Genomic DNA, 16,621 nt, shown 5'->3' with positions numbered 1-16,621 from the left:
CCTTTGGGCCTGCAGATGATGTCTCCTCATCCAGATCATGCAGCAGTCTGGGAGTAGACACATCGAGTCCCATCCTCCCAACCTCCCTGGGTGCCACTTGTATCACTGCAGCTATTTGCCACTTTAAATGCAAGTGCAGCACAGCAAAAGGAATGATCATGCAAAAAAGCAGCACCAGGGAACTAAAAATATTTTCAAAATGTTCAATGCACTTCCTTCAAAGTGCTCCCTGGGGAAAATCCAGCCAAAGCATCAACGTTACAAGCTTTAAGAGGTCCTATAGAGCAGGCCTGCTCTAGCACAGTTTCTATGGGCATGGCAATGCTGTGGATGGAGCTTCACCTGAACATGGAACCCAACTTGGTTAATTAGAAAGAAAGAACTTGCATTAGTGCCTTTCACAACCTCAGGACATCACAAAATGCTTCACAGTCAAATAAGTAGTTTTGCCGCGTTTCCTACATTACAACAGTGACTACACTTCAAAAGTACTTAATTGCCTGTAAAGCGCTTTGGGATGTCCTGAGGATGTGAAAATTGCTACATAGATGCAAGTCTTTCCTTTGCTCTTTTTGCAGAATTTCTCCCAGGTTTGATGTGTGTATTTCTACATTTTATGTGATGTATCTCACAAGTAACATGGAAAAAGTAAGTTTTTATAACTACAGGCTTGGACAGTTTTCAAAATAGCAAAATTTATGGAAAAGCTTTCATTTGAATTTAGTCTCTCACATTTTCTCAGCCCCTCCCCCCCCCCCAACATTATCGCTACCTGAGAGGACAATTAATGACCTACCCCTGGCCTCTGCCAGTGCTGCTCTGTAACTGGGCCATGACAGGTGTGACTCCCCTCAGCGCTTCCCTCCAACAGTCTGGCCAAAGAAAATCACAAGAAAATCTGCTAATGCCTTTGACGTAACTGGCTGCTCTGTTTGACATCAGGACTGTGAATCCCGAAACCACTGATAACACGTGGCCTTCAACTCACTAACTGATAACCCTGGATCATAATTGAAAGAGTTACTTAAAGAATCCAAAAAAGGACATCGCTCTGCCCCATGCGTTTGAAGCCAATATACTGTACACTCCGAGATTCTCTAAAATGGGGTTTCCTCTGTTGTCTTTCCCTCTGTAGTTACATTGGTGACTGTGAAATCAATGTTGAAGTGAAGAAGTATTTCTGCAAAGCTGGAGTGGATGGTATTCAGGTAGGTCACTTAATGGGAAATAGTAAAGCTCCGAGCATTTTGTAAATCTATGCCCCTGTTTCATAGCGCCTTTGTCACAAATTACATTTAAAAAGGAACCCCAATCTGTTTGAAATGTTGTGAATGGAGCTCTGGCTCACTGGCTCTGGCCCACTGGGCGAATGCAGCATTAGGTACAGTTCTTAGCCACACAGACCTGGAAGGTTCCAGGTGCGATTCTCGGCCCGTGCTGCGTTCACTGTCCGCAGCTGGCATAGCGGTGGGGGCACTACACCCTGTCTCAGTGTGCCTAGGCTAAGGAGGGGGAAAACTGGCCAAGATTCCCAGTCATGGGACTGCAGATGGAAAGTATGTGAGTGTGGAGGTTAGATCTCATGATCCCATTCAGTCACCCAATCCCTTTGCCCAGAGCCACTGATTATAGAGAACAGAATGAAGCACCAGAGCTGTTGTTACAACCCTGCATTGATATCAGTTTTCAAATAAAGGAACAAGCAGCACAAGATTGAACTGAAGAAGTCACTGTTACAATTTCTTGTAAGACTGCAGGTCACACCAATAAATAATGTCAGCATCTTAAGATTTGAAAGCCTTTATTGAACAGTAAGACAGCTCAAGGGATGGTTGTGGAGACAGTGCGCTCACAAAGCAGTCCCTTGTTACTATACATTAACTTCAGTATCATTTTTAGTTGGAACAACTTCAAACTTCTTCTGTCTCCTGGATTAAACCTTTCCTAAACATCGGTGCTTCTGAGCAGGGTTCCTGGATAGAGCTTTCATAATCATGAGGAGATTGCAATAAAAACCTGTGGTATCCCATACTGTAACAACCACAGTCCCCCAGCTGCAGTATTGAGAGTGATAGATGGCCCTGACCACTTTGCACTTCCAGTCAAAAAGAAGTAACATGATTGTGAGGAAGTTATGAAATGAGGAAAACTGATTTAAGAAATAAAAATGAATGCTGCTCTGCCCACAATAGGCACTTTCCAAAAATAAATTGAAGCAATTTTGTACAATGCAAATAAGGTATCAGGCACAGAGGTATGCACAGAGACGGGCACAGGGACAGGCACAGAGGCACGCACAGGAATGGGCACAGGCATGCACAGGGACAGGCACAGAGACGGGCACAGGCACGTACAGGGACAGGCACAGAGACGGGCACAGGCACGTACAGGGACAGGCACAGAGGCATGCACCTACAAACAGGTGCACGTGGGCATCAGCCGTAGATGGAGACAAAATGTACACCACACCCACAGGCATTTCCTACACCCACAGACACAATGAACTCACTCACAAGTCCCACCCACATGCCCATTAAATTCTCATTAACCTCACTAGTGCCCAAGTAATAAGCCACAGTACTGTGCTAAAAATGCCATAAGCAGCCAATCCGCAGCCAGCCACCAACAGCCAATCCGCAGCCAATCTGCAGCCAGCCACCAGCAGTCAATCCGCAGCCAGCCACTAGCAGCCAATCTGTAGCCAGCCCCAGCAGCCAATCTGCAGCAAGCCACTAGCAGCCAATCCGCAGCCAGCCACTAGCAGCCAATCCGCAGCCAGCCACTAGCAGCCAATCCACAGCCAGCCACCAGCAGCCAATTCGCAACCAGCCACCAACAGCCAATCTGCAGCCAGCCGCCAGCAGCCAATCTGCAGCCAGCCGCTAGCAGCCAATCAGCAGCCAGCCATCAGCAGTCAGTCTGCAGTTAGACACCCAGCCAGTCAGCAGACAGCCTGTTTGCAGCAACCAGTGAACCAGGCAGTCTGCTGTCAGCCATCTGCAGCAGAATGGTTTGGGGTCAGGTGGCCCAGGTTACAAGAGCATTGGAGTCAGAATAAGAGCAATGGTGGGGCAAAGGGGTGAACTACCAGAAATTGGAGTGGGAGGGGGACAGAGCTACCAGAATTGGGGGGGGAACAGTAAGTTTATAAATAAATATTGAAATGTGGCAGGAGCAGGAGAAACAGTGAGACACCTCAGTATTAATCCGAATCTTACTGTAACAGCTGATTTTATGTAAATTGCCTGATTGACACGACCATTCTGTGTGAGGTGAGCTTGGGGGAGAAAACCACAGGCCTGTCCAGTAATCTTGTCCATGAACTTGCATCGTGTGCGACACAATTCTCCTGAGGTGTCCTAGTGGTTATTGTTTGGACGTCTGTTCCTTCAGTTGCTGATTTTTTTCCATCTCTCCTGCAGCTCCATGGGATGCTCCGTGTGATCCTTGAGCCCTTGATCGGAGACATGCCTTTGGTCGGAGCAGTGACCCTGTTCTTCGTCCGGCGCCCAGTGAGTGTGTTGTGGGAGCAAAAAAACAAACAAATGAAACAGAAGACGATGGATTAGTACAGGACTGCTTAACTAGGAATCAATGAGCTCTTGTCTTGGGATTAGTACAACAAAACTGTAAATGATCTCAGGCTGTACTCTGCAGGGGTAATTTATAAGGAGATAATTCATGTTGAAGGTGTTAGTTCCACATTATTTGTTGTTTTCTCTGTAGTAAATAAGACAGGATCAGGCTCAGCTGTGATATCTCCCATGGAATAGCCTACGGACACTCACTGCCTGGCCTCACACATAAAGAGTGGCCACTTGGGTGAGGGCTGCTGGCCCCCTACCCCAGCATGAGTCAGTGCCGTTAGTACAAAAGAGAAGTAGGGAGAAAATTGACGAAAGAAGCAAACACGTACCTAATATGGACAATAGTTGAGCTGAGTTGTGTTGCCACATCACTCATCAGACCCGAATTGGGAGTGCAGTTCTCATAACCTAATGATAGGGAATGTATTAGTGCCTTTGAGAGTTTAGAGATGAGTAATGATTATGATTCCTGGTATCAGGAATTGAAGTTATGTGAAAAGGTTAAGGAGGTTGGGCTTGTTCTCTTTGGAAAAAAGGAGACTTGAAGCTGATCTAATTGAAGTTTTCAAGATCATCAGGGAAATGTTTGGAGTGAGATGATCAAGAAGAGTGACAGATTAGAAATCTTTTTGCATACAAGTGTACGGTAATGTAGTGACTACTTTCCTGGGTTAGTAATCCAGAGGCCAGGACGAATAATCCAGAGGATGTGAGTTCAAATCCCGCTGTGGCAGTTTAAGAATTAAAAAACAATCTGGAAATAAAAAGCTGGTATCAGTAATAAGTGATCATGAAGCTGTTGAATTGTTGTACAATCCCTACTGGTTCATTAATGTCCTTTAGGGAAGGAAACCTGCCGTCCTTACCCAGTCTGGCTTATATGTGACTCCAGTCCTACACCAACATGGTTCACTCTTAACTGCCTTCACTCAGTTGCTGGCTTTGCCACTGACATTCACATCCAGAGAATAAATAAATAATTTTGCAAGGTTCCTGGGGAAGGTGTTGGTTGACAGGAGCGCTGGTCATAGAATTGGCCCTGTAGCGGCCTGTCTTTGACCTGTGCTCCTGATCAGCACTGGGAGCGGAGCATAGGTCATAAAGTTTACCCGATGGAGCTGGGCTTATTTTTATGAGTGACATGGATCAAAATAGGTCACATTTTTAAACCAAAATGAATGAGACTTGGCAGGTCTGCACTGGATTTGAACAGACTCCTAGGGCTCGATTTTAGGGTCGGGTTTCCTGCGGGTTTCCAGCGGGGGGGCCCCGAAAATCCTGATATGAGGTCACGTGACCGGATCGCGCCGCGATCCCGACCACTTCCGGGTTCCCCGATGACGTGCGGGGCTGCGTGCATGGCCCCCGCTGGTGGGAATCCCGCAGGCAATTAAAGCCAGCGGGGTTCCACTTGAGAGTACTTACCTTGCTTGTTGAGGTCAGTTAATGAGCTGAATCAGCTGTCAAAAGAGGAAGTGTGGGATTTCACCGGCATCGCAGCGTGTTTCCCACACTGGGGGAAACAGTCTCTCTCCAACCAGGCGTGTTGCAGCCAGCAGCCTGTGGCAGGTGCCAAGGTGCACCCCACGGGGGAGAGCCCTCACCCACGCAGGAGGCCACCGCGTCACATAGGGCAACCCCTGTCCCCCACCACCCCCCGCCAAGCCAGAGGACAGACCGACACGAAACTGCAGCCCCAGTCCGAGGAACCACCCACCTACCCTGCACAACCCCTCAGACCAACAACGGCCAGATGGGTGGTGCGTGGACACCCTCGGAGGACGAACAGCATGACCAGCCTCGCAGTCCACGCCGTCCGCCGCAGAGACGTGGAGCCCCCCAACACGGGGTTGTTGCACGCCCACCTGCACAGCAGGAGGGAGGGCTACCGCAGAGAGAGACGCATCGCAGAGGGCACTACCCTCGCCACATGGTCCACAGACCGAGGCGAAGCTCCCCGGACCTCTCCGAGCAGCAGTGCACACGGAGGCGCAGATTCGCTCGACATGTAGTCGTGGAGATCTGCAGGCTCTTTCATGCCGAGCTGCTCCTGCCTGGCCCCAGCAACAAGTGCTTACCTGTCGCTGCCAAAGTCACCACTGCCCTCCGCAACTTCTCCTCCGCATCCTTCCAGGGTGCAGCCGGCTACACCGCCGATGTCTCTCAGTGGTCTGCGCGGAAGAGCCCTGCAAATACACCTGCACCTACTCTGCAGTAACACGATGGGTGGCATCAGTGGTGGGTCCTCATAGTGATACCCAGGAGCGGGCATTATTGGACACAACAGACAGTATTCACGGAGACATGGCAGTGGTGGTGCCAATATAATGTGTGCTGTTTGTTGCTGTGAAATTCAATATAGGTACCACCCATGGCAAACCCTCCGACACCCTTGTGCACCCCCTTCATGCTCACGAAACATTTGCCTTACGCTGCCTACTGCACATATGTGATGCATGCCCTGTGGCTGCAGCACAGGTGGTGGCAGGTTGAGTGAGGCTGGCCGTGAGGGAGATGCACGAGAGGGTGAGTATGGGATAGAGCCATGAGATTGTATGAGGATTGGGTCGCGTCTTAGTGGCAGGATGAGTACTGGCGAGGTGAGTAGGTGGAGGTAAGATGAGGATGGGGTTTGAGTGGGTATGAGGGGTGATGTGACAGAGTAGTGTTGGCGGTGCCGAAGGAGATGTGGGGTTGGGGCAGTGTTGTGGCAGATGGAGTGTAGGGGAAAGACTTCATGTTCTCACTGTGGCTGACCTACTGAGGTCATTGCAGCGCCTCCTGCACTGTATGCAGGTGGGTGATATGTTGGTTGCACAGGTGACCCCTCTGCCACCTCGAGCCAGGCCTTCTTGGTGGCAGAGGCTGGCCGCTTCCTCCCGCCCGCCGGGTGGAAGATCTCTGTCTTCGCCCTCCTCCTCACCCCATCTGATGATACCTGGGGTGAGGCATCATTAGACTGGGAGCAGCCTTCCCCTTGGGCTGCTCCATGCTGAAATTTGTTCCATTGGTTGCAGCATCTGTCAGTGGAGGACTGCCCCTTTAACTAGAGAGCCTCCAGCTGACAGATCGTACTGCGCATGCGCAGCCCACCCGACGCGCAGACCAGCAGCGTGGACCCCGGAGGAGCAGGTAAGTGGCTCCAATTAGTGGATTGCCTGCTACGATCGCGCGGGCAACCCACTAATTTCACTGAGCGTGTTGACCACGCTCCCGAAACCCAACCCGCCGGAAACCCGCAGGCCTGGTAAAATCGAGCCCCTAGTTTCAGAGTCACAGGTCTGACACTGAAAGGGGGACTGTTTGGTTTTGAATTGACACAGATCTGTTACACATATAAATTGAAGTACAGTTGAGATTCTGAAAATGATTTAGACGCTTTGTGTCCTTTCAGGTGCTGGACATTAACTGGACCGGACTCACCAACCTGCTGGATATTCCAGGACTGAGGTAATGAATGTTCATAGGAGCAAAAACAGAATGAATCCTCTGAGGATCAAAAATAGAACCAAAACATTTGAAAGATTATTCCAAGAACAATATGAGTTACATTCTAGAGTTCTGGGTGTTTCTCACCTTTTTCCAAAAATTATGCACAATATATTTTTAAACAAAACCAAAATATGTTGAGAAATGTAATCAATAATACAATTTCACAAATATACAAGATTTTGTGAGTCAGATGATTTAATAAGAATTTTAACAAAATATTTTTTTTAAAAACTGGTGTCAACATAGCACCCCTGGATTTTACAGGTTATGAAAACCTGCAGGAGATTTGGCTTTTTCACTGGATTTTACAATATCCCTAACTAACAGGTTAAAGGGTTGAAATTGCCTTCAGTGTTTGTAGTGTAAACATTAGCATATTCAAATAGAATTTCCTCGGTGTACTCTTTGATGCCTTTGCTAATCTGTTTAAAGTGAAAGGGTTAACAAATGTGCTAAAATAGCACACAGAGCAATTTCATTCAAATACCACAGAGAATAAGTCCAATCCGTAAAGTGCCTCTCACTTAAGACTAATTTGAATTTAATGTTCCAAATGTTTCTGCAAGGCCACAAGTGGGCAGTGTAAGGGTTGACAAAGTCTCCTTCCCTGGCTATGGGTCATGAAGGGGACCTCACACCTAGAGTGCAGTATTTTCTGTCTTCATGTTGGAACTTTGCTTACCCTGATGTTGCGCATTTTGAATGTATTCTGACACAGAACAGAACAACCAACTTCAGTGATATGTTTGTGTTTTGTTAGCTCTACCGTGCTATTTAAATATATTTAATGTGGTTTGTATCTTGTGATTGCGGGCTGATTTTTTTTCCCCCTTCTGGCTCTGATTCTGTAGACACAGGACTCAATATATCAGTTCCTGTTGGCTGACGTCACCCATGGCTGACGTGGCCTACACTGTGATTGAACGAGCACAGGGTCCTTCTGGGAAATCCTGTAAATAAGATCGTTCAGAAAGCAACATTTTCAAAATCAATACAAACAGCCAAAAATACCAGGATGTACCTGGAACATTTCAAGGAAAGTAATTACCATTCATAGTGCTGACCTCTAGTTACCCTTGCCTTTGAAAAACAGGCTCTTTTTGGTAGGTCAGCCTGCTTTAAAATTAACAGTGCCCCTTTAAATTTATATCCTTTGCAATGAAAGCCTCTTTGATGAATGTTTTGTTTCTCTCCCTCTATCTCTGTTGATCTCTCTGTCACCCTCTTTCTCTCCCTCTCTCTCTCCATTATTCCTTTTACCTTTCTCTGTCTCTCTTCTCCTTGGGCAGCTCAAAGTCCGACACCGTACTCATGGACACCATTGCCTCCTTCCTGGTTTTGCCGAATCGGATCACCTGCCCTCTTGTTGGAGAACTCCATGTGGCTGAGCTCCGTTCTCCCCTGCCTCGGGTATGTATCGCACCGTGTATGTTTTCACCAAATCATGAGTGGTGGAATTGCCCCAAGAACAGGTGGTGGTATTTTGGTGGTGTGTGAGCATGAAGTCCACCTATTTACTGCCCATTGTTCAGACACTGATATCCTGTTTAGACCAGGGATGTATTAAGCACTTGGTAATAGCACCCGGCCAGTCATAGCGCTGTGGTTGTGGCTTGAACTGTTCATACTAATAAAACACGGGTGGTGGGGGGGCTCATTTTTAACTTCACCGCCTGAGCAGTAACCTGGCAGAGTAGATTGGCCACCCTTTGAAGAACCCGCCTGATCTTTGTTCTTTTGATTCCAATTTAATGAAAACCGGGCGGGTTGCACAATTACTTGCAACTTACTGCCCAGGTGGTGATGAAAATGATCCCTCCCCCACCCCCACCGGTCTTCATTTTAATTGACGTTCCTCTGGATAGTAGCAACAAGCTTCAATATCCATGTTAAAAATGCCAGGAAACTAGAGTACCAATAATTTGTGTGGGAAGTAAATTCCAGCCTTGTGATAACACTACGGGAAAGGGGGAAATCCCAATGCAGCTGCCAGGTTATACGGTGCGGTCCTACATTACTGCCGACACCAAGTAAGTCCTATTTTTTATGTTCTTATGTTCTTACAAGCTCTCGTGCTGTCCCAGGTGTGCTACTTGTAATAAGTTGCCAGCACTCAGTTATTCTCCATGTAACATGCTCTACTGAATTTCATTATTCTGTATACAATAATCGAGCCCTTAAGAAAGGGGGATTTGAACTTGTCTATTTATTTATTTATAGGGAATAGTTCGGATCCACCTAATTGAAGCGGCGAGCTTGGAGTCAAAGGATACCTACGTCAAGGGACTTATCAAAGGGAAATCCGATCCGTATGCCGTTATACGAGTGGGCACACAGGCATTCATGAGCAAGACCATCAGTGAATCCGTGAATCCCAAATGGAATGAAATGTATGAGGTGGGTGAATATTATTGTATGTGTCACCTAGTCATCAGAACCTTTAAATATCCTGGAATCCCTGCTAGTTAAAGTACTGGCCCTGCAAATCCTGGGACCCGGGAGGTGAGTTCTGTGGTGTAGAGGCAGTGGCAGGCTGGGATCTGGGGCAGGACTCGGATCTGTCTCTGTTAGGAATCCTGGCATTTTCAGGAATACACCCGCCCATTATAATCAAATTCTTGAAGATTCCAGAGCGGGATTATAGCAAAATCTGTCTCCCGGTCAGTTGGGAACCGTTAGTTACACCAGAAATGGAACTGTGATATATGAGTTTGTGACACAGGTAGAGTACCTTAATAGACCTGGCAGGTGCTTGGCAAACCTTATTTGAAAAGTTGTCTGGTCTATTTATTTTTAAGGAGATAGATAGCCTATCCTTGTAGCTATAATTCCCTCCATTCTCTCCCTAGTGTCTCTGAGCCAAACACCATTAATGGTTGAGAGGGCACTTGGTGACCTGCTCCCGGTTCTCCACCACTGACACGCCAGGGCGGGGGGGGGGGGGGACACGGATTCTCCTCTTTGGGGCGGAGTTCTGGCAGGGTAGGACTTCTGCCTGTCTCTCAGTATCTTCCCTCTGCCCTGACCCATTTCCTTGGGTCGGAACTCATCTAAGTATGCACAGTGGGCACCCAGCGGGATTCCTGCCTTCAAGAGGAAGCTCGTCAGTGCAAAGGCGGAGAATCCCGGCAGTGCTACCGTAGGAGTGCCGCTAGAGCACCAAGTGATCTGGCAAGAGAACATACTCCCCTATTTACTCACCTGAGAGGTAATACCACAAATCAACATGGTTTTTGTTTTGCTAATATTTAGGTGAGTGGTGATGTGAACCTCATTTTCATCTCCAAGTAACACCACCCCCCCAACCTATTGACATTATACACCCTCTACAGGCCATATGGGGTGAGAATAGAGAGTTTATGGATACTCCATAGACATTATGAATACTGTTGCTTTGCCAATCAATAATATGTGCACGTCGTCCCTCCTGGACAGTTTTTCCCTCCCTCCTGCAAAGGTAGTCTTTAAATCAGCAATATCCACAATCATCTACTAAGTTAGCAAAATCTGCAAATCCTTTGTCACTGGCACTAAATCTCGCTTCAGTGGGCACACATTACTGACATCGAGTACCAGAAAGCAATATGGTAGAATTTTTTTAAATTCATTCACGGGATGTGGGTGTCGCTGGCAAGGCCGGCATTTATTACCCATCCCTAATTACCCTTGAGAAGGTGGTGGTGAGCCGCCATAAAGTTAATATGTTTAACTTTAGATTCAAATAGATGTATTTTCATCCATTTGCTCATTTTAGTGACATATTATTATACAATGGGGAGCATTACCCATAGATTTTCAAGTTGTTTCAAACAGCTGGAATTTATCTTTTGGAAGTTATTTGTCAAGCAGGATTAATATATTACTGAGCTGGACATTACAGTCCTGGAACAAAAAACTTAGAGAGAATAAATGCAACTTCTAAGTGATGTAGAATCCATATAATAAGCTATTGGAAGTTACAGCAAAGGATAGGTTTGAGTAGGAGTGTGTCTTGTATGTCCTCTTTCTGACCTGTGGCTTTCTACACTCCACAGGTGATTGTGCATGAAGTTCCTGGTCAGCTGTTGGAAATTGAGATGTTTGATAAAGACCCAGATCAGGACGACTTCCTGGGCAGGTGAGAGCACTGCGTGCCTGTGTATGCGTACACGTCAGTGTGTGTTCCCATGTGTGTGCCCGTGTGCAGGTCTGTGTCAGCATATGTGTAGGTCTGTATACGCGTATGTGTCAGTGTGTGTGCCCACGTGTGGGACTGTGAGTGTATGTGTGTGTGCCCACGTGTAGGACTGTGCGTGTCAGTGTGTGTGCCCACGTGTGGGACTCTGAGTGTATGTGTGTGTGTGCCCGTGTGTAGGACTGTGTGACTGTATGTGTGTGTGCCTGCGTGTATGACTGTGTGACTGTATGTGTGCCTGCGTGTATGACTGTGTGACTGTATGTGTGTGTGCCCGTGTGTAGGACTGTGTGAGTGTATGTGTGTGTGCCCGTGTGTAGGACTGTGTGAGTGTATGTGTGTGTGCCCGTGTGTAGGACTGTGTGAGTGTATGTGTGTGTGCCCGTGTGTAGGACTGTGTGAGTGTATGTGTGTGTGCCCGTGTGTAGGACTGAGTGACTGTATGTGTGTGTGCCCGTGTGTAGGACTGTGTGAGTGTATGTGTGTGTGCCCGTGTGTAGGACTGAGTGACTGTATGTGTGTGTGCCCGTGTGTAGGACTGTGTGAGTGTATGTGTGTGTGCCCGCGTGTAGGACTGTGTGACTGTGTGTATGTGTGTGCCCGTGTGTAGGACTGTGTGTATGTGTGTGCAACTGTGTGAGTGTATGTGTGTGTGCCTGTGTGTAGGACTGTGTGTATGTGTGTGCAACTGTGTGACTGTATGTGTGTGTGCCCGTGTGTAGGACTGTGTGACTGTATGTGTGTGTGCCCGTGTGTAGGACTGTGTGACTGTATGTGTGTGTGCCCGTGTGTAGGACTGTGTGTGTATGTGTGTGTGCCCGTGTGTAAGACTGTGTGTGTATGTGTGTGCCCGTGTGTAGGACTGTGTGACTGTATGTGTGTGTGCCCGTGTGTAGGACTGTGTGACTGTATGTGTGTGTGCCCGTGTGTAGGACTGTGTGAGTGTATGTGTGTGTGCCCGTGTGTAGGACTGTGTGACTGTATGTGTGTGTGCCCGTGTGTAGGACTGTGTGAGTGTATGTGTGTGTGCCCGTGTGTAGGACTGTATGAGTGTATGTGTGTGTGCCCGTGTGTAGGACTGTGTGACTGTATGTGTGTGTGCCCGTGTGTAGGACTGTGTGAGTGTATGTGTGTGTGCCCGTGTGTAGGACTGTGTGACTGTATGTGTGTGTGCCCGTGTGTAGGACTGTGTGAGTGTATGTGTGTGTGCCCGTGTGTAGGACTGTGTGAGTGTATGTGTGTGTGCCCGTGTGTAGGACTGTGTGACTGTATGTGTGTGTGCCCGTGTGTAGGACTGTGTGAGTGTATGTGTGTGTGCCCGTGTGTAGGACTGTGTGACTGTATGTGTGTGTGCCCGTGTGTAGGACTGTGTGAGTGTATGTGTGTGTGCCCGTGTGTAGGACTGTGTGACTATGTGTGTGTGCCCGTGTGTAGGACTGTGTGAGTGTATGTGTGTGTGCCTGCGTGTAGGACTGTGTGACTGTATGTGTGTGTGCCCGTGTGTAGGACTGTGTGAGTGTATGTGTGTGTACCTGCGTGTAGGACTGTGTGTGTGCCCGCGTGTAGGACTGTGTGTGTGCCCGTGTGTAAGACTGTGAGTGTATGTGTGTGTGCCCGTGTGTAGGACTGTGTGAGTGTATGTGTGTGTGCCCGTGTGTAGGACTGTGTGACTGTATGTGTGTGTGCCCGTGTGTAGGACTGTGTGACTGTATGTGTGTGTGCCCGTCCGTGTGTAGGACTGTGTGACTGTATGTGTGTGTGCCCGTGTGTAGGACTGTGTGACTGTATGTGTGTGTGCCCGTGTGTAGGACTGAGTGACTGTATGTGTGTGTGCCCGTGTGTAGGACTGTGTGAGTGTATGTGTGTGTGCCCGTGTGTAGGACTGTGTGACTGTATGTGTGTGTGCCCGTGTGTAGGACTGTGTGACTGTATCTGTGTGTGCCCGTGTGTATGACTGTGTGAGTGTATGTGTGTGCCCGTGTGTAGGACTGTGTGACTGTATGTGTGTGTGCCCGTGTGTAGGACTGTGTGAGTGTATGTGCGTGTGCCCGTGTGTAGGACTGTGTGTGTATGTGTGTGTGCCCGTGTGCAGGACTGTGTGTGTATGTGTGTGTGCCCGTGTGTAAGACTGTGTGTGTATGTGTGTGTGCCCGTGTGTAGGACTGAGTGACTGTATGTGTGTGTGCCCGTGTGTAGGACTGTGTGACTGTATGTGTGTGTGCCCGTGTGTAGGACTGTGTGACTGTATGTGTGTGTGCCCGTGTGTAGGACTGTGTGACTGTATGTGTGTGTGCCCGTGTGTAGGACTGTGTGACTGTATGTGTGTGTGCCCGTGTGTAGGACTGTGTGACTGTATGTGTGTGTGCCCGTGTGTAGGACTGTGTGACTGTATGTGTGTGTGCCCGTGTGTAGGACTGTGTGAGTGTATGTGTGTGTGCCCGTGTGTAGGACTGTGTGAGTGTATGTGTGTGTGCCCGTGTGTAGGACTGAGTGACTGTATGTGTGTGTGCCCGTGTGTAGGACTGTGTGAGTGTATGTGTGTGTGCCCGTGTGTAGGACTGTGTGACTGTATGTGTGTGTGCCCGTGTGTAGGACTGTGTGACTGTATGTGTGTGTGCCCGTGTGTAGGACTGTGTGACTGTATGTGTGTGTGCCTGCGTGTAGGACTGTGTGACTGTATGTCTGTGTGCCCGTGTGTAGGACTGTGTGAGTGTATGTGTGTGTGCCTGCGTGTAGGACTGTGTGACTGTATGTGTGTGTGCCCGTGTGTAGGACTGTGTGAGTGTATGTGTGTGTGCCCGTGTGTAGGACTGTGTGAGTGTATGTGTGTGTGCCCACGTGTGGGACTGTGAGTGTATGTGTGTGTGCCCACGTGTAGGACTGTGCGTGTCAGTGTGTGTGCCCACGTGTGGGACTGTGAGTGTATGTGTGTGTGCCCGTGTGTAGGACTGTGTGACTGTATGTGTGTGTGCCTGCGTGTATGACTGTGTGACTGTATGTGTGCCTGCGTGTATGACTGTGTGACTGTATGTGTGTGTGCCCGTGTGTAGGACTGTGTGAGTGTATGTGTGTGTGCCCGTGTGTAGGACTGTGTGAGTGTATGTGTGTGTGCCCGTGTGTAGGACTGTGTGAGTGTATGTGTGTGTGCCCGTGTGTAGGACTGTGTGAGTGTATGTGTGTGTGCCCGTGTGTAGGACTGTGTGAGTGTATGTGTGTGTGCCCGTGTGTAGGACTGAGTGACTGTATGTGTGTGTGCCCGTGTGTAGGACTGTGTGAGTGTATGTGTGTGTGCCCGTGTGTCGGACTGTGTGACTGTATGTGTGTGCCCGTGTGTAGGACTGTGTGAGTGTATGTGTGTGTGCCCGTGTGTAGGACTGTGTGTGTATGTGTGTGTGCCCGTGTGTAGGACTGTGTGAGTGTATGTGTGTGTGCCCGTGTGTAGGACTGTGTGAGTGTATGTGTGTGTGCCCGTGTGTAGGACTGTGTGAGTGTATGTGTGTGTGCCCGTGTGTAGGACTGTGTGTGTATGTGTGTGTGCCCGTGTGTAGGACTGTGTGAGTGTATGTGTGTGTGCCCGTGTGTAGGACTGTGTGACTGTATGTGTGTGTGCCCGTGTGTAGGACTGAGTGACTGTATGTGTGTGTGCCCGTGTGTAGGACTGTGTGAGTGTATGTGTGTGTGCCCGCGTGTAGGACTGTGTGACTGTGTGTATGTGTGTGCCCGTGTGTAGGACTGTGTGTATGTGTGTGCAACTGTGTGAGTGTATGTGTGTGTGCCTGTGTGTAGGACTGTGTGTATGTGTGTGCAACTGTGTGACTGTATGTGTGTGTGCCCGTGTGTAGGACTGTGTGAGTGTATGTGTGTGTGCCCGTGTGTAGGACTGTGTGTGTATGTGTGTGTGCCCGTGTGTAAGACTGTGTGTGTATGTGTGTGCCCGTGTGTAGGACTGTGTGACTGTATGTGTGTGTGCCCGTGTGTAGGACTGTGTGACTGTATGTGTGTGTGCCCGTGTGTAGGACTGAGTGACTGTATGTGTGTGTGCCCGTGTGTAGGACTGAGTGACTGTATGTGTGTGTGCCCGTGTGTAGGACTGTGTGACTGTATGTGTGTGTGCCCGTGTGTAGGACTGTGTGAGTGTATGTGTGTGTGCCCATGTGTAGGACTGTGTGACTGTATGTGTGTGTGCCCGTGTGTAGGACTGTGTGACTGCCCGTGTGTAGGACTGTGTGACTGTATCTGTGTGTGCCCGTGTGTAGGACTGTGTGACTGTATGTGTGTGTGCCCGTGTGTAGGACTGTGTGAGTGTATGTGTGTGTGCCCGTGTGTAGGACTGTGTGACTGTATGTGTTTGTGCCCGTGTGTAGGACTGTGTGACTGTATGTGTGTGTGCCCGTGTGCAGGACTGTGTGAGTGTATGTGTGTGTGCCTGCGTGTAGGACTGTGTGACTGTATGTGTGTGTGCCCGTGTGTAGGACTGTGTGAGTGTATGTGTGTGTGCCTGCGTGTAGGACTGTGTGTGTGCCCGCGTGTCGGACTGTGTGTGTGCCCGTGTGTAAGACTGTGAGTGTATGTGTGTGTGCCCGTGTGTAGGACTGTGTGAGTGTATGTGTGTGTGCCCGTGTGTAGGACTGTGTGACTGTATGTGTGTGTGCCCGTGTGTAGGACTGTGTGACTGTATGTGTGTGTGCCCGTCCGTGTGTAGGACTGTGTGACTGTATGTGTGTGTGCCCGTGTGTAGGACTGTGTGACTGTATGTGTGTGTGCCCGTGTGTAGGACTGAGTGACTGTATGTGTGTGTGCCCGTGTGTAGGACTGTGTGAGTGTATGTGTGTGTGCCCGTGTGTAGGACTGTGTGACTGTATGTGTGTGTGCCCGTGTGTAGGACTGTGTGACTGTATCTGTGTGTGCCCGTGTGTAGGACTGTGTGAGTGTATGTGTGTGTGCCCGTGTGTAGGACTGTGTGAGTGTATGTGTGTGTGCCTGCGTGTAGGACTGTGTGACTGTATGTGTGTGTGCCCGTGTGTAGGACTGTGTGAGTGTATGTGTGTGTGCCCGTGTGTAGGACTGAGTGACTGTATGTGTGTGTGCCCGTGTGTAGGACTGTGTGAGTGTATGTGTGTGTGCCCGTGTGTAGGACTGTGTGACTGTATGTGTGTGTGCCCGTGTGTAGGACTGTGTGACTGTATGTGTGTGTGCCCGTGTGTAGGACTGTGTGACTGTATGTGTGTGTGCCCGTGTGTAGGACTGTGTGAGTGTATGTGTGTGTGCCTGCGTGTAGGACTGTGTGACTGTATGTGTGTGTGCCCATGTGTAGGACTGTGTGAGTGTATGTGTGTGTGCCCGTGTGTATGACTGTGTGAGTGTATGT

General features: G+C 49.0%; 1 protein-coding gene across 2 annotated transcripts in view; it reads left to right on the top strand.

Annotated features, from left to right (window-relative positions):
- The window catches only part of esyt1a (extended synaptotagmin-like protein 1a), a 124,145-nt gene that overhangs the window by 66,903 nt on the left and 40,621 nt on the right, over positions 1-16,621 (top strand). The window contains exons 5-10 of one of the 2 annotated variants that reach the window (XM_067976547.1): positions 1,136-1,208; positions 3,423-3,512; positions 6,982-7,037; positions 8,369-8,489; positions 9,300-9,476; positions 11,114-11,196. In XM_067976547.1, coding sequence (XP_067832648.1) covers positions 1,136-1,208; positions 3,423-3,512; positions 6,982-7,037; positions 8,369-8,489; positions 9,300-9,476; positions 11,114-11,196 — 600 coding nt within the window. The remainder of the gene's footprint in view (positions 1-1,135; positions 1,209-3,422; positions 3,513-6,981; positions 7,038-8,368; positions 8,490-9,299; positions 9,477-11,113; positions 11,197-16,621) is intronic. The other variant, XM_067976548.1, reaches the window with a different exon arrangement.

Source organism: Heptranchias perlo, chromosome X, assembly GCF_035084215.1.
Source record: "Heptranchias perlo isolate sHepPer1 chromosome X, sHepPer1.hap1, whole genome shotgun sequence".
NCBI lineage: Eukaryota > Metazoa > Chordata > Chondrichthyes > Hexanchiformes > Hexanchidae > Heptranchias > Heptranchias perlo.
The sequence above is the reverse complement of the archived record's forward strand: the minus strand, read 5'-3'. Positions and strand labels throughout refer to the sequence as shown.